Genomic DNA, 27,814 nt, shown 5'->3' on the forward strand with positions numbered 1-27,814 from the left:
GCAATTCCGGAAGGTAGGGGACTAACAGCAAGGAGCTCGTTACTTGGTGTCCACTTTGATTGGGGTCTCTGAGGATATAAGGAAACCCCTTTGTCTCTGCAACATCCCCCATCAGGGACGGCCCGGCAGGCATAGCTGCTGAGAGTGTGACTAGTACCGGTTTGTCCTTCTGGTCACTGCACAAGGGCCTGGAGTCCTGCCTGGTGGGTGGGTTTGGCTTGCACAAGGCTCCCTCTCCTGAGCAGTCACAGCATCAGCAGCCCGGACATGTCCTTTTCCACTTGTACGACATGACCCATCAACAAATAAAGTTAGATCACGATTAGTCACAGGGGCATCTTGTAAATCGGGATGCAGCGTCACAAATGACAAGCCAGAACGAGGCTGCGGCTGGAACACGCAGTAGGCCGGCGTTTCCCACCGCGTGTGCGTGACCATCCCCAGGGCTTGATCGTCTGTCTCCTGCACAAACGAGGGAAAGGTTGGAATGGTTAAGTGGGCCTGAGGCAGGGGGTCCTGCACGGCTGGTTTTAGTCCTATAAAAGCTGCTCGTGTTTACCTCCCCAAGGAGTGGGTTCGGTGACTGGAATTTTAGTAAGTTCGTAGCGTGGGGAAGCCAAGAGAGAAAAATTAGGAGCCCCTGGTCCACAGTAGCCAGCCAGCCTTAAAATACGGGAAGCTGTTGCTTAGTCGTGGGCCTAGGACATTCTCTGATTAGCTTGACCCTTCCTGGGGACAGACAGCTGGATTCCTTCCGGGCGTGGGTTATGACCTGGGTGATGGGCTGTGCCTGGAGATCCCTGTGATTTCTCCTTAGAGACCTGAGGTCCCTTTGCAGCTGAGTGTTGCAGCAAATATACGGAATCTGGCATGGACATCTCACTGGGAGCTGAGCGCAGCAGGAGTTGTCCCCGTCCCATAGAGCTTGATTTCCCAGGGATGTAGGGGTGTTTCACTCTCGGTGAGGCACTCGGGACAAATAAGAAGGGGCCTCAGGGAGCCCCCGAGGCATGACTGTCCAGGTATATTGTCGGTGGTTCCAAGTCAAGGCAGATATCGGCTGTTGGGGTCCAGGGACACTGGAAGAGACGGAACAAAGTCCACCATTTTTTTGAGGGGGAAGGGCAGAGGGAGAGAGAATCTTAAGCAGGCTCCACGCCCAGCACAGAGCCCGACGCAGGGCTCCTTCTCACGACCCTGAGATCATGATGTGAGTCGAAATCAAGAGTCTGACACTCAACTGACTGAGCCACCTGGGCACCCCCAGAGTCCACCATTTTGAATAGGGAACCCCTGTGAGTCTGGTAGAACTTGGAACAGAAGGGAGTCCGGCTTTGGAACAGTTGGGAAAGAGAGAACAGCTGTCTTGCTCGTGGCTGTCAGTCCTGGACAAACACCATCCTGCACATTAGGTTTGCAGACGGGCAAGGTGGCCCTGTTTGCGGGCCGGTGCGGGGCATCATCAGCCCCTGGGCGATCAGGTCTTTCTCCTGTTGGCGTGAGGCCTTGTTTGGCTTCGGGCTTCAGTGGTGTCAAGGCGATTTGGGAAGAAGCGTAGTTATGTCTACGTGAGTCTTTACAGGCTCTTTCCTTTGATCCTCCCAGGATCAGTACTGGAGGCCCGCAGACTTTCAGGCACCCCAGTAATATACTAAGGGACTTTTGTTGAAATTCCTCCTCTTCTATGTCAAGGACAGTTGGTAAAGAACATCAAAGGTTTGGGTTGGTCAGGATATTCTAAGGCAAGGTCTCGAGTGGAGGCAAAACATATTAGCTCTTTGAATTTAGAAACGCAGTCTCTACCAAACAGGATGACAGAGGCTGTATCGCACAACAGAAAAGAATGTTTTCCAGGGAAAGGGCCCTGGTGGGACAGAAACTCCCTCCGAACTCGATCAGATCCCTTCACTATGGAATCTTCCTCACTCCCAGGGATCTGCTGTCCTGGGAGAGACGGTAGCTCTGAGATCTACCGGAATTTGGCAAGGCTTCCCACTAATCTTATTTTAGTCTCCCTTGGCTGTTTAAGGGGGTTGCTGAGATCCGAGAACCCTGCGAGCCCCGTCAGCCTGGGAGGCCCGCATGGAGCCCTGGCTTGGGGGCGGGCTTGGGGACACTTGACATGGTGTGGGCGAGTGCCCGTGGGGTCTGTGGGAACAGCTCTCCTCCAGCATGCCAGCCAATTACAGAGGAGACACCAGTCCCGGGAGGCCCAGCTGCGGCTTCGGGTCCCTGACCTTGGGGCCGCCGCAGCTGTCAGGCTAACGGCTTGGCGGACTTCTGTTTGCGACCTTGCTCCGACGTCCTTTCAAAGTGCTCTGCCGCAGTCATGAGTTCAGCCAGACCCGTGGCCTCCCTTCCTATTTTCTGCCTTTTTCTCAATCCCCTAATGTCGGGAGATGTTCTGCGTACAAATAGGGCAGCTAGAACACGTTGGGTGCCCTCAGTTGTCTGGACCCCGGAACGCCAGACAAAGGGACCTTCCAGGAAGTCTTTAAAGTTGGCCACAGATGGGGCGCCTGGGTGGCGCAGTTGTTAAGCGTCTGCCTTTGGCTTAGGGCATGATCCCGGCGTTACGGGATCGAGTCCCACATCAGGCTCCTCCGCTATGAGCCTGCTTCTTCCTCTCCCACTCCCCCTGCTTGTGTTCCCTCTCTCGCTGGCTGTCTCTATCTCTGTCAAATAAATAAATAAAATCTTTAAAAATAAATAAATAAATAAATAAAGTCGGCCACAGACCTGTCGGCCTCGGCACATCTAAGTAACAGCATCAGTGCAGGCTGGGAGAGCTCTAGGGGCAGCTTGGGAAAGTTCACTTTTTTGTGGTCCCTGAAGGGACCATGTTGAAGGTTGGGGATCTGGAATAGCATCCTCAGGTGACATCACCCTGCCTCGGCTTCCCCTTTGGGGGTCCCTGCCCCCACCAGCAGGTGCACCGCTGACGCAGATCTGGCAGCCTGGGCTCCCAGCCCCTGGTAAAGACTAAATTCTTCAGAGGACTTTTGGGGACCATCCCTGGGTTTAGGAAATTCTCTAATGATTGCCCTTAGTTTGGCCTTTGACCAAGGAATAAAAGATGTTGAGGAAGATCCCTGAGCCTCCGGCAGTTTTATTTTTAAAGGTAACTGTGTCGCGGTCTCTGCAGAGTCGGGAGAGTGTGGGGTCTGGGGTCAAGGAGGAAGGAACGAGCAGAAGGGTCATGGCAGTCCCGGTGTCTTGTTTTAGCCACCTCTTATGTCTCTCGCTTTTCATTAGCCTTGTGCAATGAATCTTTGAAGATTTCCTGCCATCGTGAAGCCTTTTTTAGAAGCTTCTGCATCGCAATTAAACTAGGTATCCCGTTCTGTTTGTTTAGTCTGGGAAACCTCGCTCTCAAGTCCACTTCTGAAATAAATGATCCTGTCTCATTGGAATCTTCCCCATAATGGCCATTGTAATTTTAGGCTGTTTTTAGTACGATTTTGCCATTTTTGCAGATATTCATAGCTCTGGGACCATAGCTCTTAGACATTAAAATAAGCAGGTGTGGTAAAAGGTGGTGCACTTGACTCTTTGGGGTTTAAGGATCTCATTCTTTTTGTTCTTTTTCTTCTTCCTTTAGCTAAGGCTTTGGGGTTTCTCAGAGCCGAACTAATAACTAAAAGGAATATACGCTGCGAGGTTGGGGATTGTGCCTGTTTCACAGTGCTCCTCACTGTATGGAAATTTTCTTGAGGTTGGCAGGTGACCTTGTGTCCATCTAACCCATTCTGTGGCCAACTGATCCTAACACGGGAGTCTGAGTTAGGTGACAAGAGCTCTAATAGTTTTTAAGTACTCGATCAGGCCCACCAATTCTTGCGGCTTTTTGGTTCCGAGAGCCCAGTTATCAGTAGCCTTTCTCTAAAAAACAAGATGCACACACACAGCAGCAGGGACCAGGGCCACCAGCAATCCCGGCCTGGAAGCGGGGACTCGGGGAGGGACCAAACAGGCAGACCCCAAAACTGAGGTCTGGGGACAGGACTGGGCTTCCGAGCGAAAGGGAGCTGCAAGCAGGGCGCTAGGGAGACTGGAGCTCAGTGCAGAGAGGGCGGGGCTCAGAGCAGGGGGCGGGGCTCAGTATAGGGGGCGGGGCTCAGCACAGAGGGTGGGGCTCAGCACAGAGGGCAGAGCTCAGTGCAGGGAGGGCGGGGCTCAGGGCAGGGGAGGGGCTCAGTGAAGGGGGCGGGGCTCATGCAGGGGGCGGGGCTCAGTGCAGGGGCGGGGCTCAGCACAGAAAGGGTGGGGCTGAGAGCCCACAGGGGCCACCCGGAGCCCTCGAGACTCCCCTTACCCCAAACAGCCTCAAACCCTCAAACTGGAGACAGCCCACACCAGGCAGAGCAGTGGCCCCGGCAACAACCGGAAGTCCATCTGTAAGTGTCCACCCGAAGAAGCTGGAGAATGAAAAGCAAGTGGAAGAAACCACAAGGGAGACGGGGAATGATAGAAATCGCAGCAGAGGGAAGTGGACTTCTGATCCGAGCAACACCACGAAGGCGCTGCAGACACATGCTGAGAACACCAGACACACAGAAGTGCATCCTGCAGGATTCCAAGTGTATGACGTTCTAGAAAAGCCAAAACTAGTCCACGGTGATGTCAATCAAATGTAGTGATGGAGATTGACCAGGAAGGGGTGTGAGAGAGCTTTGTGGGGTGATGGAATACACTCTCGTTCTTGGCAGGGTGGGAATTCTGTGGGTCTGTACCTATGTCAAAGTGCAGCGTCCTCCACAGTAAAGATCTTTGCCTTCCACTGTGAGTTAGACATGCGTCAATAAAAATATTCAAAACCAGACACTCAGATGGCCAACAGACCCCTGAAAAGATGCTCAACATCACTCCTAGTCAGAGAAATGCAAATCGGAACCCCTATAAGACACCACCTCACACCGTCAGAATGGTGACTACTATCAGAAAGACAAGAAATAACAAATGTGCTGGCGAGGACGTGCTGAAAAGGGAACCCTCGTGCACTGCTGGTGGGAATCCAAACTGGTGCAGCCACTCTGGAGAACAGGATGGAAGGTCCTTAAAAAAATAAAAATAGAATTGCCATATGATCCAGGTGTCCTACTCCTGGGTATTTATCCAAAGAAAACAAAAACACTAATTTGAAAACATGAATGCACCTCTGTGTTCACTGCAGCATTCTCTGCAACAGCCAAGCTGTGGAAGCAGCCCAAGTGTCCATCCACAGATGAATGGCTAACGAAAATATAGTAGATATGTACGATGGAATATTACGCAGCCGTGAAAAAGAATGGGATCTTGCCACCTACGACAACATGGATGGATGTAGAAGGTATTATACTGAGTGAAAAAAGTTGGTCAGAGAAAGACAAATACCATATTATTTCACTCGTATGTGGAATTGAAGAAACAAAACAAATGGACAAAGAAACAAACAAACAAAAAACCGGATCCCTGAATACAGAGGACCACTGGAACTCTGGTGGCTTCCAGAGGAGAGGGGGTGGGAGGATGGGTGAAACAGGCGAAGGGAGCTAAGAGGTACAAATTTCCAGTTACAAGTAAGTCACAGGGATAGAAAGTGCAGCCTGGGGAATACAGTCAATAATCCGTCATGACGTTGTGTGGTGACAGGTGGTGACCACACCGTGGTGAGTGCTGTGTGACATACGGAACTGTGGAATCACTATGCTGCACCCCTGAAACTCATATAACACTGTGTGTTAACTATACTTCAATAAAAAAATATTTAAAACTTATATTAATATCTCGGCTGCAGAAACATACAAAATTCACACTAATGCCCATAAATAGTGTCACATCCGCATGGGTCAGCTCTCACCGCCAAATGCAGTTGCTGCTAAGCTATGAAAGCGTGTTTAATTTTCTGAGTTTTCAAACCTGAACCTGGGATGAGGAGCTGTGGCGCCGGTACGTGCAACACTGAACGGAGGTCGACACTAGTTGAGAACTGGGGCTTCCAGGCAACGCGGGTCCCATGGGGTTCAGCAGACACCTGTCTTGGGGCAGGGGGAGGGGGGGATGGGGGGAGCCATCAGGCCCTGCTGCACTCCACTGCCCTGCAGACATGGGGCAAAACTGGCGCAGACAAGCTCCTCCAGATTCTGCCACAAGCCAAGCCTGAAGCAGTTTCCACACACACACCCCACCTCCCCCACCTCGCCCCTGTCCCCAAGGAGCATCGCCAGAGAGGGCACCAAATGTCTCCCCTGCAGGGGGCGCTCTACGCAGGCTTGCATCCAGCAAGGCTGCAGAATAGCTACCCTTGTGCTCCAACCTAGGTACCTATCAGTGTTCCTTTAGGATGATTTCCTAGAACTGGAATTGCTTGGGGAAAGGCACACACGTATTAAATTGTAACTGATGCTGCCAAGACCTTCACCAAAAAAAAATGTAGATCCATCACCTTCGCACCAAGGACACTTCCTTGCTGACATCTGGCAGTTTTATTTTTATTTTATACACTTTTATTTTTTGCCAGTCTTAGCCAAAGTGACACATTATCTTAAATTCCACTCTTTAAATATGAGCGAGGCTGAGTGTATACATCTCTGTCATGCGTGTGCACTTCCGCCGCGTCTTAGTGGGTTGTCCCTTGCTCCTTACCGTTTGTGAAGTGCTCTCCATCACTGATATTAACCCTTGACAATGGGTTGCAGGAAAACAAGAAAACAACTTACTGCATCTTTCAACTTAATTTATGGTGGTTTTGCTGAACAAACTTCTTAAAATACTTATCTTCACATCTATCAATCATTTCTTCTAGATTTTTGGGTTTGGGATCAAACTTAGGAGGAGTATCTCCACCCCAAAGGACCTTGGGATCAAAATCTTGGACTTGTTGAACTGTGGAATCTGGGAACATTGAAATAGAGAAATCTTGTGGTCGGCATATGTTAGGGCAAAACTTCTAGGACTTCATATTTAGAAGAGCACTTCATACATTTATTTGATCTCTCATTCATTCATTCTAAACATTAATAGAGCACCGACTACATGTCGGGCACTGTCCCAGGTGCCGGGGAGACAGCCCAGAAGGAAGGTGACACACCCTGCTCTCCCGGCACCCACACTCTGGTGGGGCCACCTTCAGCTGACACCGAGCACCTGTGATGTCTGAGCCTATTCCCAGAGCTGGGGACACGGGCAGGCTCCTGGTTTCCAGCCTCTCCTTGAACACCATCGGGGAGGTGAATCTCAAGGAATGAGTTCCTTGCTCCTGGGGGCAATCAAGCAAATCGGAGGGCTGGCCCTGGAGACTCAGGGGAAGGAAGGCAAGAGAGTGATGGACTCAGGGCTCTGAGCTGCCAGGGTGGGCAGGGCAGGTGGAGGCCTCAGCTCCAGCCCGCAGGGCGGAGGGAGCGTGTGCTCCAGCCCTGCCCACCCCCTCTGCTCACAGATGGCTGTCAAGTCGGTCCAGTTCCTGAACACAGACATGTGGTCCAAAGAGCTGCTGTTGGCGCTCACCAAGCCTGACCGGACGCATCAGGAGCAGCCCCCGGAGAAGGTGGGCCACACCCCGTCCCCCCACAAGCAGCCCCCGTGCCCAGCATGCGTGCCCAGGGGCTCTGTCCGTAGGATGTACACCTAAAGCAAGGCCTGGGGCCCTAGAAAGACACCGGGACCCAAAACACCAGGGCGCCGGGGACCTGAGGAGCAGGACTTGGAGCTGCAGCCCTGAAACTCCACCACCAGGCACGGGCTTGATGGTCCCAGAGCAGGGTTGTGAGGGTGGCTACAGGAGCCCAGGGAGGCTGGGGGGGCCTGGTCAGGGGAGGAGGCAGACCATCGGGGCGAACAGAAGTGGCTCAGGCCCGGGTCAAGAAGCTGAACCTCCCCCAGGCTTTTCTGTTCATCTACTATGGGCTGATCCTTCAAGCTGAAGACAACAGCACCACCATCAGGACACACCTGAGAACCCTCCTGGACACGTCCCACCAGTGGCCGAAGCAGAGGGAGGTGAGGCCCCAGCCCCACAGCCCAGCCCAGGGCTGCCTGATCCTGACCTCAGCCTTAGCCTGATCGCTGGTCATACCCTCAGCCCTGATCAGGTCATACGAAGACTCCTGACCCTGGTCACACTCCGGGCCCTAACCCTGGTCACACTCTGGGCCCTGACCCTGGTCACACTCTGAGCCCTGACCCTGGTCACACGCTGAGCCCTGCCTGACCCTGGTCACACTCTGAGCCCTGCCTGACCCTGGTCACACTCTGAGCCCTGACCCTGGTCACACTCTAGGCCCTGACCCTGGTAACACTCCAGGCCCTGACCCTGGTCATTCACTGAGCCCTGACCCTGGTCACACTCTGGGCCCTGACCCTGGTAATTCACTGAGCCCTGACCCTGGTCACACTCTGGACCCTGACCCTGGTCACTCACTGAGCCCTGACCCTGGTCACACTCTGAGCCCTGACCCTGGTCACACGCTAAGCCCATCACAGCTTTTGTCCTCTCCTTTGTCACACATCTATTTTCTGGACCCTCATTTCTTCCTCTGGCCCAGGTCTGTTCAGAGCTAGCGGGGGCAGAGGGAGGTAACAGGCCTCCAGGGAGTCACCCCTGCCTGCAGCCTCCCACAGCACCCACCAGCCCCCATATGATGCCCCCACAGGGTTAGGCTCAGAGCTGCATGTCCTAAAGAGCATGGGGATGGGAGGCAGATGCCCTGTGACCTTGGACAAGTCCCCTCCCTTTGTGGGCCTCAGTTTCCACACCCCAGGTGAGAGTCCAGGCCTGGTTCTGTGACCCGCATCCTCTGTCCATAGGGTATCGCGCTCACCATAGGGCTGGCCGCAGTGCGCCACCTGGACCACGTCTGGGCTGTCCTGGAGCAGTTTGGCCGGAGCACGCCTGTTAAATGGAGCCTCCACAGCTTCTGCCTGAAGGTTCTGGCTCTTGGGTTGTTGGGTGCCTCAGCACGGGGCTGGAACATCAGGACTCCCACCCTCTGTGAAGGTCTGGGCCTCCAAGAGGGTCTCCTGGGACAGTTAGGGGCATAGGCTTTGCACCAAGCATCCTGGCCTCCAGTCCCACCTGCAGTGTGTCCCTCATGCCTCAGTTTCCCCCCCACCCCTGGCTGTTGGGATGGAAACAGGCCATGGCTTTGAAGTTCCTGGCATACAGCAGGTTCCCCAGCAACAGCTCTCGTGGTGGCTGTGGCAGCTGCTGTGTTTATCGATGGGTCTTTGACCCCATGTCCTGTCTGTGCCCCTGCCGATGGACGGCATGTCCACTCCATCCTCACTGCTCCCCAGATAACTCCTGCAGGCAGCTACGGTGCCTGGGACTGCATGAGGGAGCTCAGCTGGGACAAAAGGGGAAGAGTCACAGCTAGCAACAGACAGCCCAGCAAGGGTTGCCCACCTCCTTGGGGTCCCACAGCAGGTGGCAGAGCAGGGACTGGGACCCACATCTCAAACCCTCAGAGGGGGCCTGGTCACTGATGGGCAGTGGAGCCATCTGGTCCTCAGGTGACATCTGAGGGGTGTCTCAGATGCCCCCCCCCCTCTGGGTCTCCCTCGGATCAGAAGGAGTGTCCCATTCCCATCTCTCTAGGTTGAGGCATGGCCCTGCCAGGCTCCCAGCAGCCTGAGGGGGGATGCAGGGGGGAAAAGGGCCCCAGGCTCCTGAGGAGGGGGCTATCACAAGGCAGGGAGGGTGAGGGACTAAGACTCTGGCCAGTTCTGGGTAACCCCACAGGCCTATTCCAAACCCCCAGAGAGATGACTTCTTCCCTATTTTCCTATTGAGGTAAACTGAGTCTCACCACCACTCAGAACACCATGCCTGCAGTACCGTGCTAGGGTCCAAAGTACTTCCTGTCCACGCTCCCCCAGGGGAGGGGTCAGGAGAGTCCTAACACTCCGTATCTGCCCCCGCTGTGGTCAGAATTCGGAGGACCTGCAGTGGAAGTGGGCCAGCAGCACCATCCTCCTCTCCTACGGTCAGATGACGGTCAGGGCCAAGGCGCACATCCTCCCGTGGGTGGACAACATCTTGTCGCGGATGGTCTTCTATTTCCACTATAGCTCCTGGGTACGGCTCCCAGGCCACCCCTCTGGAGCACAGCCTCGTCACAGTCCAGGCCCCACCAGAACCCGAGTCAGAGAATTCTAGGACCTTCCAGGGCCCTGGAGCCCCCCTCCCCACTTCTGCCCCACCCTGGAGTCAGGAAGAGCCAGGCCTGGCCTCCTCATTACCCCACCTACTCACCCCATCATCCCACCCAAAGCCACAAGGGGTTTCCATGATGGCCCCAGCCCCTCATTCTCCCTGGTTTTCACTTTGGGGCATTGGAAGGCCAGGTGACTCCCCCCCCACCCCCAGGAAGACATTCCCCTTACCCTCTACTCTGCATCTGGGGCATCCACCCATGATGGGTCATGGGAGCCATGAGAGCCCTGTGAGGTCATCGCCTACCCCAGATCTTTGGGCTCTGAGGTGCCACACATCGAGGGAGGCCAGACGGTGGCTGCCTTACGGCACCCTCCTGCTGTTGAAATGTTGTGAAAATGTTCACATTTTAAACAAAACCACACGGGTTCCCCCCACCAAAGCCTCACATATGTATCCCCAGCTGGAGGTCTCTGCTGTACCCCCTCAGCACTGCCCTGCAGACATATGTGACTGTGGCTCTCTCTCCTGCCCTTCCTGTGCCCCCTGCACACCCGGTTCCATGACCCCATGCCAGGACGAGACCCTAAAGCAGAGCTTCCTCACCGCTGTCCTCATGCTGGTGGGGGCCATCAGCCGCAATGAGGGGGCCCACAGCTACGAGTTCTCCCAGATCTCTGAGCTCCTTGACTGTCTGATGGTGAGTCAAGGTCCCAGGGCAGAGGAAGGGGTCTCACGGGACCAGCAGCATCCACAAGAGGCAGGCGTTGTGAAGGGGTGGGGAGGTGGATTTCTGGGGTGTGGCTAAGCCCCTCAGAGGCTCTGGCAGCTGGGAGCATGTCCGTGCCCCCCGCTTCTCTTGGTTCTTCAGTGACCCTGAGCTGGCCAGGGATGTCCGCCTTACAGTTGATGTAGCTGGGGTCCAGAAAGCCAGCACCATCCATTCTGCTAATACTGCCCTAGCTCACACCACAGCTCACTAAAGATTTGGGGCCCACAGAACCCCGGAGTAGTGAAGGAAGCAGGCCAGTGACGGACAATCAGAACTGTAATAACAAAATAACCATTTACTGAGCTCCTGCTGACTAGACCAAGTGCTCTGCACAGTTTGCATGTGCAGTAACACTAGGTTATCTGTGAACCAACAAAGCTGGGAGCAGTTTGGAGACTTGCTCAAGGTCATGTGGCCAGTATGTGGAAGCCAGGATCCAGACATGACCTGTGCCATACTAAAGGCTGTGATCTAGTTTTCTAAGTGGGGCCAGGTCACAGAAGTCCCCATGAGGAAGGGAGAAGCTGGAGCACAATCCCGTGGGTTGTGGGAGTGCCAGGCACCAAGGCCTTCAGGCAGGGATGAGACTGGGTGTCAGAAGTGGGATAGGACAGGCCTGAATGACTCAGGTTCATCTGGGGATCTGCAGGTGTTGCTGGAGAAGGAGCCCCAGGACACGCTGTGCACGTCAACTCGTCAGCAGACCATTCACATTATCTCCAGTCTCTGGTAGGCTCCCCAGCCCCACACAAGGCCATATCCTTGTGCAGGCCTGTAACAGGCCCTCAGTAAACAGTAGCCACTGTTATCAACTCACACCTCAAAGAATGAAAATTTGTCATCATTTGCCAAAACAGAGCCACTGAAGTTCCCAATGGTGTAACCTTTAGCTGGGGTGAGACCAGTCTCTGCAGTCAAGGGGAGCCCAGGGTACAGGGCTTTTGAAGCAACTACTCCCAACCAGGCCATGCTAGTCCCTTACAAACTGTGGGGGAACTCACCCGCCCAGGAAGCCCTGCAGGCCAGGGAGGCAGAAGCGTACCCTTGAGTCTCTGATCAAGAGCAGAACCGCATGAGGGGCTGCTGCTTGGGGCTCGCCGACTCTGTCTATTCCGGCGGGTGGCCCCTTTGCAGTCACCAGCCCTGACACCCCTCCCTCCCTCCCCTCTACCTCCAAACAGTAAGCTGAGGCCGCCCCTGGACTCAGAGAGGAAGTCACGGATTCTGTCCGTCTGCTTCCACAGCGTGTTGGCCCTGCCACTGCTGGATGTCTTGGAGAAACACACCTGTCTCTTTCTAGAGCCGCCCAACATACAGGTGCAAAGCTGGACCGTGGTACCCTTCAGGGAGGGGGCCCCAGCTCTGCCTGCTACTGCTCGTGGCTTGGGAGGGGGTGTGGGCTAGACAGGCAGGGCCTTTGACCCCCTATAGACAGGGTGGGGAGACTCCGGGCGTGTTTCTTAACTGCTCTGAGCCTCTATTTGTCTACCTGTGACATGGGGGTGATAATTGTGGAGCTGATGGTACGTGAAGCTCGAGACGAAAGTAGACACTGGCGTCCCGTGTCTGGTGCAGAAGCTGCTCTGTGAATAGGAGTGTAAGTGGCCTCTGTCCCTGCCAGCCCTGAGAGCAGCCCAGGGCTCAGTCGTACCTACGGAGCTACTTACACTGGTCACACCCCACCCAGGCCCCAGCCGGCCCACCCTCTGTTGGGCCAGATACCAGCCCCCTCTGGGGATCTGTTAATAAAAGACTCTGCTGCAGGGGACATGCACCATCTCTCCAGGGCACCAGCAGCACCTGATGCCTGAGTGTTTACTGTAAAGGGCAGGGAGCTGGTGTTGGCTGAGCACCTGCTATGTGCCAGGTCCCATGTATATGTTAGCTCACCTTTCCAGCAGCGCTCGTCCAGTGGGTGAGGAAACCAGCTCAGAGAAATGGAGGTGTGCACGGGGAGAGTCAGGGTCACACTCCACTCCTGCCTCCTGGGCCCTGATCTTCATGTCACACGGATAAGCACTTCAGGTGGGGGGTGAGAGTGCAAAAGGTCCCTTGGGCCCAGGGCAACACCACAGCAGGAGGCCCCCCCCAGAAGGCTGGTGCCTACCCTCACCCCAACCCTGCAGGAGTCTAGAGCACCCCATGACCAGATGACAACATCATGGCTGGCTCACCTAGGCAGCTTAGCCTGGTTCCAGACACCAGTCTGGGGCTCCTGCTTGTTCCCATCCAGTGGGCACCTCCCCCTGGCAGGTGGGGCTGGCTTCACGCCCAGTTCTCAGGTGACAAAGGTAGGCACAGAGAGCTGAAGCGAGTTCCCCAGGGCACCCAGGGAGTTGATGGCCAGCGGCCAGGGCTCTGCTCCAATGTGCTCTGACAGAGAGGTGGACTGGGTACTTTTCTGTGGCCCCCTTCCTCCCTGAGCACACCTGGTGAGCCAAGCAGCAAAGATTGGGGGGTCTCACATTGGACCCAGTAGTCAGGACCGGCCGCATAATTTGCCACAACTAATGCAAAATGAAAATGTGGGCCCTTGTTTAAAGCTGGTGAAGAATTTCAAGATGGGACCACAAAGCATTAAACCAAGTACATCCTTCTGGGCGCCTGGTCTTCGGCAGGCTGCATGCCCCAGAAGCCAGTCCTGCTGGCAACGAACTTACCTTGGCCACTGAGAAACCTGTGACATTGGGCAGGTCTGACCCAGACTGCCCCCTGCCCAATCTCCCCAGCTTCTGAATGGGGATTATGACGGGGCCCCTCCTGGACGTGGTGTGAACACACACGGTATGAATTCTGGCCTTGGGAATGTGCAGGAATGGGCACCACTCTCACTGAGAGACCAGCGCACTCAGGCCCTGCGACAGGCCTTGGCACTCCGTCGCAGCTGGGGCTTGGCAGCTGCCTGACCTGCTCCACACCCCTGCACAGACCCTCTACAACAAGACCTCGGAGGCCCTGGACCAGATGCTACAGAGCTTCATCGTGCAGAACCCCACGCCCGACGAGCTGCACTTCCTGCTGTCGGTGAGAGCCAGCTGCCACAGTGCAGGGGTGCGGGCGCCCAGGTGGGGCAGAGGATGGACAAAGGAAGATGTCCCAGAGGAGGGAGGGCCTGAGCTTGGGGTGAGGAGCGGTCCAGGAACATGGAGACTTGAGGACTGTCCATCTTCAGGAATCACAGTGCCCTGGGACAACTGGGGGTGGTACAGCAGGTGCGTGTGGTGGTGAGGGGGCCTTGTGTGCCACACTTCAAGGGAGCAGAGGAGGAAACATGGCCCTGACCCTGGCTGGGACCTGCCCTCCCTCCCAGACAACTTGTAGCCGTGTCTCCAACTGTGAGGGGGCTCACAACCCGACACCCCCACTCTCTCACTGCCCTCCAGGGCTCTCACCTTGATCAGAGGGAGACCAGTCAATAGGCAGGGACAGTCCAGGGGCAGGGGAGGAACCAGAGAAGGGACACTGACTCTGCTGGGAGGGTCGGAGGTCAGGGCCAGTGGAGGTCACCTGAATGAGGACCAAGGGGTCACTGGACAGAGACAGGAAGGGAAGGGCCGAGCAGGCAGAGGGCATGGCAGGGGCAAAGGGGAGACGCATGTGTGAGCACAGGACCAGAAGGGAGAGAGCTCTGCACGGCTGGAGCATGGGGAGAGCGCCAAGGTGGGGACCAGTGGGGTTAGGGTTAGGTTAGGTCAGCAGCGTCAGACCCTGTCCAGCCTGGGGACCTTGGGGGGGTGAGGGGAGCGGCTGAAGCAGGTGCACAGGTGCAAGTCAAGGTGTGAGCCTGGCTGAGGGAGATCCCTGCATTTTCACCCAGTCATTCCCACGGCGAATGTTGGTGACAGACCACAGCAGTGCCAGGAGTGGCTGCGTCTGCCACCAATGGAACTCACAGATGTGGTCATAGGACATTGCTGGGCCCCAGAATCTCCAAATACTGTTTACTTCCTCTGCCTTCAGAATCACTAACTATAATCACCTATCGCTTTAACAAAGAGGCTCAGATTGGGCTTAAAACTGTTCATATAACTGTTTCAATGTGTGTTCGTATTCCTCCGTAATTCTGCGCGTTTATCCTGTGCACAGAAAAGCATTGTTTTGAAAAGGGGTGCATGTCGCCAAACGGGTTAAAAACCAGGAGCCTCGAAGGGCTTTAAGCAGGGAATGACTCCTCCAGAGCCCAGGGATCAGCGGAGGCGGTGCGAAGGGACCGGGAGGGCAGGACAGGGGGCGTGGTGGGACGCCGAGGGGGCGGAGCCTTGCCCGAGGGTGGGTGGGGCCTGTGTCAGCGGTGGGCGGAGCCTAGCTGAGGTTGGGGGCCGGCTGGGTGAGGGCGTGGCCTGGCCCTGGGCAAGGCGGAGCCTTGATTGCCAGCCGACTAGCCAAGGGGGCGGGGCCTGAGCCAAGCCCTGCGCGCTTGGCTGATGTTGGGGTGGCCTGGCGGAGCTGGCGGTACAGCGGCACGCGGCTGCAGCACCTCCTCCCCGCCCTCCCCACCCGCAGCACCTGTACCTCTGGCTGGCGTCGGAGAAGGCCCACGAGCGGCAGCGGGCTGTGCACACTTGCGCGGCCCTTCTCAGATTCCTGAGCCACAACCCGTACCTGGATGTGAGTATCCAGCCCTCTGGCCCCACGCCCAACACCCCCTCTGCTGCCCCAGCCAAGCCGTCCTCCTCCCGGAGCCTGACAGGCTCGTGGGGCTCCAGCCCCCTGGACCTCTGCCCCCAGGACGGGTGGATCCCTGAGTGCCCTACGACAGGGCCATGTAATCCCCCTTTTTACACACGAGGGAACAGGCTGGAGGCGGAGGTTGGGGGCCCCTGCTCAAGTCCTCCCGGCTGGGCTCTCAACCCTGATGCCCAGACCCCTGACCCAGGAGGCTGGGCTCCAGTCAGCACTCCTTGAAGCTTTGGGCACGTTCTTCCACACCCTAAGCCTCAACTTCTCGCGCATGAAAAGGGAGGAAATGAGTCCTCCTCAAAGGGATACGCTGGGAATCAGATGAGGGGCTGCCCTGCCCCAGTCCGGGGTCAGCGGTGACCGCAGGAACGCCTCCGTGCGTCACGACCCTCCACGCATCACGACCCCCAGCGTGTCATGCTTTGCAGCCTAACTGCCATCTGTTGCCGTAACCCTTGGGTTGAATGAACATCAGCACATTCAGGGAGTGAGCGCTTCCGCATTTATCAGCCAAAATCAGCACTCGTTCCTTAGGGAGATTCATGGGGCCATGAGAAAATTAGCTTCTCTGCCTGATGCCCGGCAGGTGCAAGGCTTTCTAATGGAGGTGGACAGGCAGGGGTGGTGCTCCGCCAAGGGAGAGCTCCCAGCACAGACTCCTACAGCATTCCCAGGGTGAGGAGGACCCCTCTAGAGCGGCTCAAAGGGCCTGCAATTTACTCAAAATCCATTTCCACAATACAGGACCCGGCCTGCGGTCAGGCAGCGAGGCCCTCACCTGGCGCGCAAAATTTACCAGGCACCAGAGCATTTAATGTGATGTTTTAAAACAATCCACTCAGCAAACGGCCACTGGCTGGCTGCCTGCTGTTGTGAATAAAGTTTTATTGAAACCAGGACTGGGATCGGGGCCAGGGGAGTGAGGCAAGATGAGGCAAGGTCGTGGAAGTGGAGACAGACCATCTTTATTTACAAGTTTGAAACTGTGTTCATTAGGAATTGTTACCTTCAGTTTGATTTTTCTAAATATTACGTGAAAATATTATTTGTCTTCATTTCTGAGTTTTCGGCAACCCCTTACGTTTTGCCCAGTGTGCCCTGGGCTGCTGACTGTAGTGGCCAGGCTGGGTGGGCAGAGCCTGGGCCAGGGGTCCTGAGAGCTGAGTCCCAACCCTGCCACACAGTTGGAGGGAGGATTTCTGATGCCAGCCTTGCTGGGGTGAGTGTGCAGCGGGACGGAGGCTCACGTCAGGGTCTGCGGTCACCAGTTCGCATTCTCTCACCACAGCCAAAAGAGGACTTCAGACGGATTGGGCAGCTGGTGGGCATGCTGGGGATTTTGTGCCAGGACCCAGACAGGGCCACCCAGCACTCCAGCCTGGAAGGGGTGGGCCACCTCTACCAGCTCCTGATACGCCCGAGAGGTGAGCCTCTGAGGGCCACCACAGTGGACCCACTCCCACCCAACCACAGCCTCAGCTGAAACCACGCCCACACTCCCGAACCCCACCGCAGACCCTCCCCTAAGCCCACTTCTAACCGCAACGCAGCCCTGGAATGTCCCCCACCCCAGGTCCATTCAGACTCCCATCCCCAGATGGGCACAGGCCTGACCCTGACTACCAATGACCCTGCCCTGACTCCTCCTGTCCCATCCTAGACCCCGAGCCCACCTTTGCCCTGCCCTCACCCTCACCCACTCCCACCCCCGGCCAGTGCGGGAAACTCCGAAGGTAGAGGTGCAGGCCCCCGAGCAGCTTTCCCAGGCCAGCGTGGATGGGGCTCCCGTCTGGAGCAGCGGAGACCAGAAGACAGCTCCCTCGACCTCTGAGGAGATATCATCCCCGAAGGACGGCATCTTCCAGCTTGGCAGCTCCCAAATCTTCAAGGTCAACGCCCTTAGAATGGTGGGCGGGTCCGGGTGGGGAGGTTTGGCCATGCTCTGCTCTGACCCCCACCACCTCCCCTCTGACAGGGCTTCCAGCTGTTGGCGTGGCCTGGCTGGACCCAGGGGGTCAGAGCTTGGGCCAGGTGTGAGTATTAAAACCAAGGCTGGGATCTCACCTGTATCTCTGGTGATTCACTTAGAGTGTTTGGAGAAGTCCCTGGCCCTTGGCCCAGGACTGGGGAGTTGGGGGAGGGGGAATTGGAGGGAGGGGCCAAGGACTGACCCTGAGGTCAGCAGCCCAGACTTGAGTCCCAGCTCTGTCCCTCTTGACTCTGTGACCTAGACAAGCCCCTTCTCCTCTCTGAGCCTCTGTCTTCCTCTGTCAAATGGGTAGAATGGTGCTGGCTAGCACAAGCACCCAGTAAATGGTGCTTTCAGGATGCTCCCATGGTAGGTGTTCTCCGAGGCACCATACGACGTCCTGCCCTTTGTCTGCTTTTTTGCAAGATGAGCACACTGCAGAAATATCCCCACATCCCTCATTTTCCAAGGGGCCTCTCTCGATCCTCTGAAAGCCAGACCCTCCTCCTGTGAAGGCAGAGCATGTCCTCTCTTGCACTGTCATCTGGTCTACCTCAGCCAGATCCTTCTTGGTCAGCCACCTGGGGGAGCCCAGCAGTTCCCCAATGTCTCTTCAGTCACCCCAATGAGATCCCATAACTTTGTGACATTCTGTGCCTGATTTGACTTGTGTTCTCTTCTGGACATGAGCAAGGCTGGGACACAGAGCGTGGGCTTAAGCTGGTGTTGACGGGACGAGCCATGTTTCATGGGGCCTCATGTTCTGAGTGGTCAGTTTGTGGTGACTCTTACATGGTGACTTTGCTCACCCAGTCTTGGTGTTGAGTGCATGGCTAATGAAGACTCCTGTACATGGCATGCTTGTCAGTCTTCCCCTGTTAGACCTTGAGCCCTCCAGGCCAGAAGCAGGGTCCTGCCAGTCCCCGGTGCAGGGCCTGGTGGTAGAGCCAGCCTTTGATACACACCCATTAAGTTAAACCAAATTGAACCAAATGAGGAAGCAGTGGTTGCACGCAGCTCCTAAGTACCCCAGCAAGTTCTGAATCCTGTCCCGGCTGACGTGTGTTCTCTGCACTGTGTTCTCTGCACCTGCACTGAGCTTTCAGTGTTGCAGTCGATTAGAGGTTGAGTATGGAAAATCCAAAGCCCCGGGGCCAATACATCAAGTCTTCAGTCCCAGAATGGGTAAGCCTAGCTTGGCTTCAGTTTATGCCAAAGAACCTGGGCTGGGGGCAGAGGTGGGGCAGGGCAGAAGGGTTCCCTGGCTACCAGCTCAGAGGGAGCCAGTGGTGAAGGGGCCCCAGGGCTTTAGATTTTCCATACTAAACACTCAGGCTCCCAGATAGACTGAGTAGGCCTTCTGCATCCTGCCCTGTCTCAGCACACAGGGAATGGGCATTCAGCTCTCTCCTTGAACAAGACACAGTGATGGACAGGAGCACAGAGAGGAGAGAGGATGGGAGGGTCTTCTGATCAAGTGATGGTGGATCTGGGAAGGTTTGGAATGGAGAACTAACCTGGATTCTGTCCCCAAGTCTGTCCTTGATTCCCTCTGTGATCTTGGCTACACTACACCTTCATCAACATCACCATCATCACCACAATCACCACCATCACCACCACCACTGCCACCATCACCATCATCATCACCTCCACCAGCACCACCACAGATCACCACCAACATCACCACCATGGATAACCACCACCATCACCACTACCGTTATCAACCACCACCATCACCATCATCACCACCACCATAACCACCACCATCATCACCACCATCACCATCAACACCATCACCACCATTATCAACCACCACCATCACCATCATCACCACCACCATCATCACCACCATCACCACTACCGTTATCAACCACCACCATCACCATCATCACCACCACCATAACCACCACCGTCATCACCGCCATCACCATCAACACCATCACCACCATTATCAACCACCACCATCACCATCGTCACCACCACCACCACCACCATCTCTACTATTACTGCCACCTCCATTTCACATTTATTCATGTCCTGGGTTAAAGTAAGACATTTCCCAGGTATTTACCAATCTTGAGATTGCAGTATTCTGGGATTCTGAGAATCTGACCACCATTCCAAGTTGCATTTCTTCACAAACATCTCAATGCTAGAGCTTTAACCAAAACTTAACATTTCAGAAAACACTTTTTTAAAAGATTTTATTTACTTATTTGACAGAGAGAGACAGTGAGAGAGGGAACACAAGCAGGGGGAGTGTGAGAGGGAGAAGCAGGCTTCCTGCCGAGCAGGGAGCCCGATGCAAGGCTCGATCCCAGGACCCTGGGATCATGACCTGAGCTGAAGGCAGACACTTAAAGGCTGAGCCACCCAGGCACCCTAGAAAACAATTTGAAATGTATTCTTCTAACACATGTTCTAACCAGATTTATAATAGCTTAATATTCTTTTTTTAAAAGTTGTTATGAACTACAAATATTCCACTAAAATCACTTTGAACATTCGAACCAACAACTAATCCTAATATTCTCACAAACATTTTACTAAAATTCTAGAAAAATTATTCTAATAAATATTCTAACGTTATTTAATACTTATTTTATATCTAATATAAGTATAAACATCCTAACAGACTTTCAAACATTTCAACAAATACCCTAACGTGCAAAGAACCACGTTACCACCCTTAATATCCTTGAACATTTCTATCAGGATCCCAGTCACCAGCCTTCTCTCTTCCTCTGATTATCAGATGCTCTGAGTCAGAACCTTCTGATAGAACTTTCTGGAGGGATGGAAGTGTCTCTATGTGCACTACCAAGGTAGCCATTGGCTACATATGGCTACTGGACACTTGTAATGTGGCTAGTGCTACTGAGGAACTGAGTTTTTATATTTTTCAATTAAGTTTAAGTTTAAATAGCTACATGTAGCTATGGCTACCATATTGGGCAAAAAAAATCTAAGTCTTTCCAGAAGGTTCTATCCGGGCGGCCCCAGGCTGGCCCAGCCCTCCCTCTCAGAGACTGTAGTCAGTGGCTATGGAGCAGGGGTCCCACCCCCCACGTTGCCTTTCCCCAAGCCCCTCTTCGTTCCCCCTAGTGGCTCATGATCTAGACTTAGAGGTGCCCCTGGGAGAACGTGGGCAGAGAGCAGTCGGACTCAAGGAAGCCCTACCATGCGACAGGAGCCGTGGGCTCTGGACTTAGCTTCTGCCATGGGGAGGGTGCCCACGCACCTCTCTGGGTCTGGGGGTTGGTCCAGGTGACCTTGAAGACCCTTCACAGCTCTGAAGCTCAATTGCTCTTGATTAAAATGCTGTAAGGAGGACTAGGGCCTGGCGTGGGAGCACCCAGCTGGGTGGAGGCTAACACATGAGGAAGCCCGTGAGGTGAGGACTAGGGCCTGGCATGGGCAGCACCCAGCTGGGTGGAGGCTAACACATGAGGAAGCCCGTGAGGTGAGGACATGGCAGAGGCGGGGAGGAGAGGAGGCTGGCCAGGCCAGGCAAGTTCCAGGACAAGCACTGGGGTCTGAGTGAGGACGGGAGCTGTGCCTCTGCCCTACGACGGGCATCGTGCTCTCCCTTCCTGAGCCTGGGTCGTGCATGGTTGGCTCAGAGAGATATGTAGGCAGCCAACCTGCAAAATGGGGTACACGTGTGGGGGTTCCGGAGGAGCAGCTCAGAAGTCTGGACGGGCTCAGAGACGTGGGACGCCGGAAGCCGTGGAGAGGGGAAAAGAGAGGGCAGGAGGCAGACACCTGGGCATCTGCGACCCGCGGTGACAGCTGCCTCCTCTCCTCTCCTGCCACCACAGGAGGTCATGAAGCAGCTCACGACGGTAGAGCTGACCGACCTCATCTGGACAGCCGTCGACGGCCTGGGCTCCACCAGCCCCTTCCGCGTTCAGGCGGCCGCCGACATGCTGCTCACCGCCATCGAGGAGCACGGGGCCAGCCTGGAGACCGTGAGGGGCTGGGGCACCCGCGGAGGGTGGGCCAGGACAGGTCTGGGGGCAGAGGGATGGACGCCCGGCAGTCAGCACCCTGGGGCTTGGGCCTGATACAGGAGACACAGACCCTACCCCGACAGGTTCCACTGAATGAATGAATGGTCCAAGCAGGAGTCCTGGGGCCCTGAGTGGTGTTTGCAGGGTCGTGGGGCACCCCTGCATGGACGGAGCAGCTGTTCCAGGCTCTGGAGTAGGACATGGCAGAGGAGAAGGCACAGACTCTTCTGGAAGTTCTCAGTCTGATGGAAGGGACAGACACAGATAAGGACTGGAAGCATAGGAAATGCAAAGACAATGAAGTGCCCCCAGTGGGGTGGGGGTGCCCCCTGAAACAGGATGATGGATGCCAAGTCCTGCAGATAAGGAAGCCCCAGGTAGGTGACACTGGACCCGGGCAGCGAGAGAGACCGAAAGTGGACAGGGAGGGGCCTTGTAGGCCCCCAGGACAGCGTGTGCCCAAGTGGTGTGCTTGGGAGATGTTGAGGCGGGTGTGTCGGAGCCTTCCAGGGACTGGGCAGTGTTCGGACAGAGTTGGAGGGCCTCACATGCCATGCGAAAGGTGGTGGGGCCTCTCCGCTCAGTCTGGGCCTCCAGGGCAAGGAAGTGCCTCCCTCAGACTTCCCTGGGCAGGGCCTGGCCTCCCCGCTCAGACCAGCCGTCTCCCCCATACTCTGCCCCCCGCATAGGTTGCCAACCTGGGCCGGGCCATCCACTTGCAGCTGTGCTCCATCCGCATCCCCCAAGCCAGGGAGAACGCCCTGCACGCCATCACCCTGCTAGCCCGCAGCCACACGCCAGAGCTGGTGGCCACCTTCCTGGACTTCTCCATACCCCTGGACAGGTGCCCAGCCCCACCCTCCAGCCTCCCCTAGGCAGGGGCGGGGCCTCCACCTCCAGCTCTGCCCTCTGGCTGCCCCCTCCCAGACCACAGGCACCCCCACAGGTCTGGGAGCAGGGAGGGAGCCCAGATACCCGGTCATTTATCGCACATCTCCTGAGCCAGGCTCTGGGGAGGCATCGCTCACCATTCATTCTACCCCCGCCCCAGCCTCCGTCACCTGTCACCTCATGGGGAGAGTGCCCAGGACCCGAGGTGCACCCGGCAAGACCCCAGCCGACGCCAAAGTCTTGCCATCCTTCCTGATCCTCCAAGGACCTCTTCTGCCTCCCCCACCCTCAGTGGTCACCACAGTCCTTTCGGGTGGGGCTGGCTTTCTCATGAAGCCCTCAGACCCCTGAGTCTGGAAATGGCCTAGGGTCCTCTTCCTCCCCAAAAGCCCAGCTCTGAACCCCAGGAGCTCAGTCTGTACCCCGCAGCTATGCATCCACCAGGTCCTTGCAGATGTCGCTCCGTTCACGGACTCCAACTCATTCACTCCCCCTGTCTGAATCTTGGGGATTTCCCGCAGCCCCACTTCTCAGTGCCTGGATCTCCTCTCTCCCAGCAGTCTTGTCCTCCGTCCTGCCTCAGCCACCCACCCCCACTGTCATCTCTCAGCTCGGACACCTCCAATCTGGAACATCTCTCTCCACCCTCCCCCCACCTTACAGCTCACCTCCCCCAGTGCCCCCGTGAGCCTCTGCCCCCCACGGCCTCCAGTCCACCACCCACACACCTTCTCAGCATCCCTCAGCCACCTGCACCCCCTTCCTTGCCAGCATTAGTTACTCCCTGGACATACCCCAAGTCCCTCGTCCCTCCTGTTACAAAACCTCCCTCTAGTTAAAGCTCCCCATTTTGAATTCCCAGCCACACACCTCTCTGCCTCCACACTGCCCCCTCCCTCTGCCGCCAACCTTCTCCCATTCCACGGAAAAATCAGAAGCCCCCGGAAGAGAACTCCCACAAGCTCCCAGCACCCAAGACTCGTTTCCAGAAAGATTTCTGATTTCCATGCGGAAGGGCCCTTTTGTTTCTATAATTTCTAGTTTTTTTGCATTGGGATCCGAGAATGCCATTGTAATGTTTCTGCTTTATGGGCTTTGCTGACCTTTTGAACAACTGTCGTGAATGTTCTACCAGCACTTGAGAAGACGGGGTGTCTTCTCCATCAGGTGGAGGGTTCGATGTGTATCCACGGATGTGCCTGAAGGACCGTGTTGTTCACTGATTTCACGGATGTCCACTCCGTTCTGTCGCGTACTGAGAACGGCACGTTGACGTCATTACTAACGCATTTCTATCCACAGACCCTTCTGCGCCTGCGGTTTTTGGTTTTTACGTCATACGTGGTTGTCATGTTCTTTGTGCAAACGTGTCCCTTCCTCAGGGACTGTGACCTTTAGCGTTGAGAAGTACCCGGCCTTGTCCCATTTAATGCTCCTCGGGCTCGGATTCCACCTTCTGTGTCATCAGGACAACAGGAGCACCTCCGCGTTCTTCGTGTTCCCCTCTTGCCGGGTCTGCGTTTGTAACCTCACACCCAGCAGAGCCTGGATTTGACGTGTGATCCGGACTGCAAGCCCGTGGCTTCTAATAACGGAGTTAAATCCTTCCTTCACATGTACTGGCTCGGCTGGACGGTGGTCTCCGCTCTGTCATTAACACCCCACAGTTGTGTGCACGTCGTCCCGTGCTCTGTTATTTTCCTTTTCCACAGGGTGTGTATTCTTTGATCCCTAATGTTTTTAATTCAAGAAGAGGTGCATTTTTGCAGTGGTTAGGCTAGCGCTCCGGGCCTATTTTAATGCCCTCGGTCCCTGTTTTGTTGTATAAGCTTCCGTTGGAGCTGAAGGCTTCTGGTCCTCTCCGCGCTGGACCAGACCTGCTCCGACAGATGGCTCCCGAGGGGATCCTGTGTGCTTGAAGGACAACTTGGCTGGACATAAAATCCTTGGTTCACACTTGCTTTTACTGAGTATTTTTCAAATGCAGCTCAATTGTCACCTTGCTTTGTTATCGAAAAGTCTAATGATCATGATTTTTTTTTTTTTTTTTTTTGCCTTTGTCAAGATGTTTGCGTCTGGAAGAGGTCTCTCTGCCTGGACACCTTGGAGGGTGTTCACTTACCTTTGAAATTGAACAGTTTTATTAAGAGATGTCTCAGCGTTGATCATTCTGTGTTCGTTCTCCCTGGGACCTCGTAGGTCCTTTGAATATGTAGATTAAGGCCTTCTGTTGCTATCGTTGCTGTTTCCGGAAAGTTCTCTGGGTGATAGCTTGAAACATTCGTTCGGTTCCCCTGCTGCACTTGTCCTTCCGAGCTGCTAGTAATTCCAGTGCTGTTCCTGCCCGTCCTCGATCTCCAGTACTTTCTCTGTCATCCTTTTCACGCCTTTCGCGGTCGTCTTTCTGCTTTTCCTCCATGCCTCTTGGCTTATGTCTTATCATTCCTCTTGGGCATCTTGCATTTTTTCCACTTCTGAGATAATTTCGTCCTTTCTTCCACCTCTTTTCTGAGCTCAGTCAACCCTCTTTTACTTTCCTTACTGAGGTTTTGGGGGTTTTTTTTCTTTTTTGAAGTGATAATTCAAGGTGGCTTTTCCTGTCTTGCTGGAGTCTGAGGAACATCGTCCGGAGTGCTGTCTGCGCATTGGCTGCTTTGGAGGGGAACGGCTCCTTTGTGGTCATGCACTGATTTTTTTTTTTCTGGGTTTGTTGTTGTTGTTGTTGTTGTTGTTGTTTGCAAGAACTCGGTGGATCTGTTAATTTTGTTCCTGTTCCCATCAAACGCTGCTACAGTGTTTTACAGGATTTCAAGTTCAATGGCACCCTCTTCTGTTAGCAAAGCAAAGTCTAGAGGATTTGGCAGATCCTTTGTCTGGTGGCAGGTGAAAGGGTCGTGTGTCCTCCAGCTGGGGGGTGGTTTTTTGGAGTTCTTTGGTTCTTTTTTCTCTTGCAGGACCTTCCGTTTTCCTCTCCCGCATTGCCCCTGTCACCACCCAATCTCCAGAGGCACCTGGCTCTTTTTCCCCTGTTTCTCTCCCCAGAGCTGTGCATCTTGGAGGCTGCCTTTCAGATTGGACCAGCTCGTCACCCCTTTCCTGTGATCAGTGCTCTTTTTTTCCTCTTTTCAGACTGGGGATGGACTTGATCTTCCTGGAGGTGAGTGGTTCAACTCTGAGCCCTGCCTCTGGCTCCTGTCCCCCGTGCCCTGCAGCGTCCTCTGTCTCATCTGCCCCAGAGCCCCGGGCAGGCGGCGACAGACGTTCCTCTTGTCTGCTTACAGGGATGTTGAAGTTTGGGTATCCTCTGAGGTCACAGTCTCCCCTCCCTCTTGATCCATGTGCTTTGTCAAGGAAACTTGAAGGGTGGGGACTCTGGAGGCCACCGTTGTCTTCAGCTGCCCAGAAGTCTGTAGTTCACCTTGGTCTGCATTGCAGTTTATACCTTGTTTCCTCCGTCCTAAGAAGCACATTTTTCCTAGACAGGAATGCATGTTACCTTGAGGGTGCCTTACCGCTGGATTTATGTGGGCTCCTCGGTCACCCAGGGACACTGTCGACCTGGGACCACTTCAGATTTAAAAGTCTGTGCCCGAGGGTTTCTTTGAGCCACGCTGTGGTGTGAATTCAGACCCCAAGACAGGTTTTGTGATTCAGACTCTCGGGAGAAGCCCCTCCTTCCACCCAGCGCTCCGACCGAGGCTGGCGGCCTTCCTGGCCGTTCCCTTGTGCAGGTGGGTGGGTTGGTTATCATCGTCCTTACACGGAACGTGCAGCACTCGGGGTCCCACCTCGGTGATGGGGGTAGCTTCCCACCTGCAATAATGTTTCTTTCTTAGCGGCCCCTGAGACAACACGGCGTGTCCCAGCGCTATGAACAGAACGGTGTAGTAGGTACTCTGCCAGTATTCTTCTGTTACGTGGCGTTTTTCCCCTCAACAATATGTGTTTATGATTCATGCCAATATGTTACATATAGCTGCAGTTCATTCATTTTTGGTGCCGTTTAGTATCTCGTGAATGCCGGTCACCCTTTCTGCCACAGACGGACATTTGGGTTGTCCCCTGCTGGGGTCTGCGCCTACGCGCCCCGACGCGCATCAGCACTCCGTCTCCGCCGGGGCCGTGTTCAGGACGCAAACATCTGCGCATACCCAACTTCAACAGATGCATCAAATGGTTTTCCAAAGAGCTCGCATCACCTGGCACTCCCGCCGGGGATATTTTGGGAGTTCCTGTTGCTCCACATTTCATCCACACTTAGCCCCACTTTCTAAGCGCTCATCGATACGTTAGCCAACCTGGTGGTATGAATCGCGTTGTGACATTTCATTTGCATGTTTCTAATGAAATAACGGAGCTGAGCACGGGGCCACTGCAATAGCTTCTTTGGTGATCTGTTCAAGGCTCCAACCCATCCTTCTACTGGGTTGTCTCTCTTTTCTTATCCATTCCCAGGAATCCTTTACGTTATCCGGACACAAGGCCTTTGTTGATTGTGTGAAAAGTATCTCCTTGCCTCTGCAGCTTGTCTTTTCACTCCCTGAATGTGCCTTTTGATGAAAGGAGTTCCAGGTTCAGTCCTTCCCACATGTGATCTTACAGAAGTTCCAGTGATTGCCTTTCGAACTCAGGTCTCCAGCCGCCCCATAAGTGAGGCTGGTGCAGACGCGAGGTCAGCCTCCAGCTCTGTGTAGCCGCGAGCATCCTTCAGTGACCAGCCCGCCCCGGGTCTGCAGCTCGGGATGCTCCCTACCTCCCGGCCAAGTGCCCGTGGGCAGGGTCTGTGCCTGGGCTCAGTAGTGCTCCACTCGCCTGTCCCCGTGCTGACACCCGAGGTCCTAATTCCTGTAGCATCATACACGTTCTCTGCACCTGATACAGAACGGCCTCCCCGCTCCTCCTTCCTCAACACCTGCCCGGCTGCCCTTGGCCCTTTGCATTTCGCATTTCTACATGGCCTTACGCTTGGCTTGCCAAGTTTTCTTCCTTTTTCCCCCGTGTTTCTCTTTTACCCTTGGCGACTACTTTGTTGGGTCAGCCCTCAGCTGCACCCCACCAGTGTGGGCATAACCCACGGCGTGTCCCGCTGTCCATCCTCACTGCACGCACGACCTGCCTGTCTTTGGTTCTTACAGCACTGATTTCCTTTAGTAATCAGATACACGCCGGCGAGGCCACTGCCTGCAAGAAAGCCAAGATCTTGGTCATGACCTCCAGCTAAGGGCAGGGCTGAGCCCCACCAGTCCCCAGCCCCTGCCCACGCCCTCCAAGGTTCATCACCCTCTTCATTTCTTTTTCGTTTTACTGCAACTAAACATATTCCTAAAAATATTTCCTCGTAGTTTTTGTAATTG

The 27,814-nt window shown here is 55.0% G+C and overlaps 1 protein-coding gene across 1 annotated transcript in view; it reads left to right on the top strand.

Moving 5' to 3' along the window:
• Positions 1 to 27,814, top strand: part of LOC123779695 (maestro heat-like repeat family member 5) — a 67,872-nt gene that overhangs the window by 23,400 nt on the left and 16,658 nt on the right. The window contains exons 7-19 of the mRNA XM_087864561.1: positions 7,418 to 7,525; positions 7,861 to 7,977; positions 8,785 to 8,904; positions 9,908 to 10,054; positions 10,710 to 10,832; positions 11,554 to 11,633; positions 12,086 to 12,221; positions 13,833 to 13,928; positions 15,408 to 15,512; positions 16,873 to 17,008; positions 17,301 to 17,473; positions 21,378 to 21,532; positions 22,258 to 22,413. Coding sequence (XP_087720687.1) covers positions 7,418 to 7,525; positions 7,861 to 7,977; positions 8,785 to 8,904; positions 9,908 to 10,054; positions 10,710 to 10,832; positions 11,554 to 11,633; positions 12,086 to 12,221; positions 13,833 to 13,928; positions 15,408 to 15,512; positions 16,873 to 17,008; positions 17,301 to 17,473; positions 21,378 to 21,532; positions 22,258 to 22,413 — 1,652 coding nt within the window. The remainder of the gene's footprint in view (positions 1 to 7,417; positions 7,526 to 7,860; positions 7,978 to 8,784; positions 8,905 to 9,907; positions 10,055 to 10,709; positions 10,833 to 11,553; positions 11,634 to 12,085; positions 12,222 to 13,832; positions 13,929 to 15,407; positions 15,513 to 16,872; positions 17,009 to 17,300; positions 17,474 to 21,377; positions 21,533 to 22,257; positions 22,414 to 27,814) is intronic.

The sequence above is a fragment of the Ursus americanus genome, chromosome 9, assembly GCF_024610735.1.
Source record: "Ursus americanus isolate L20-20 chromosome 9, mUrsAme1.1.p, whole genome shotgun sequence".
Lineage (NCBI taxonomy): Eukaryota > Metazoa > Chordata > Mammalia > Carnivora > Ursidae > Ursus > Ursus americanus.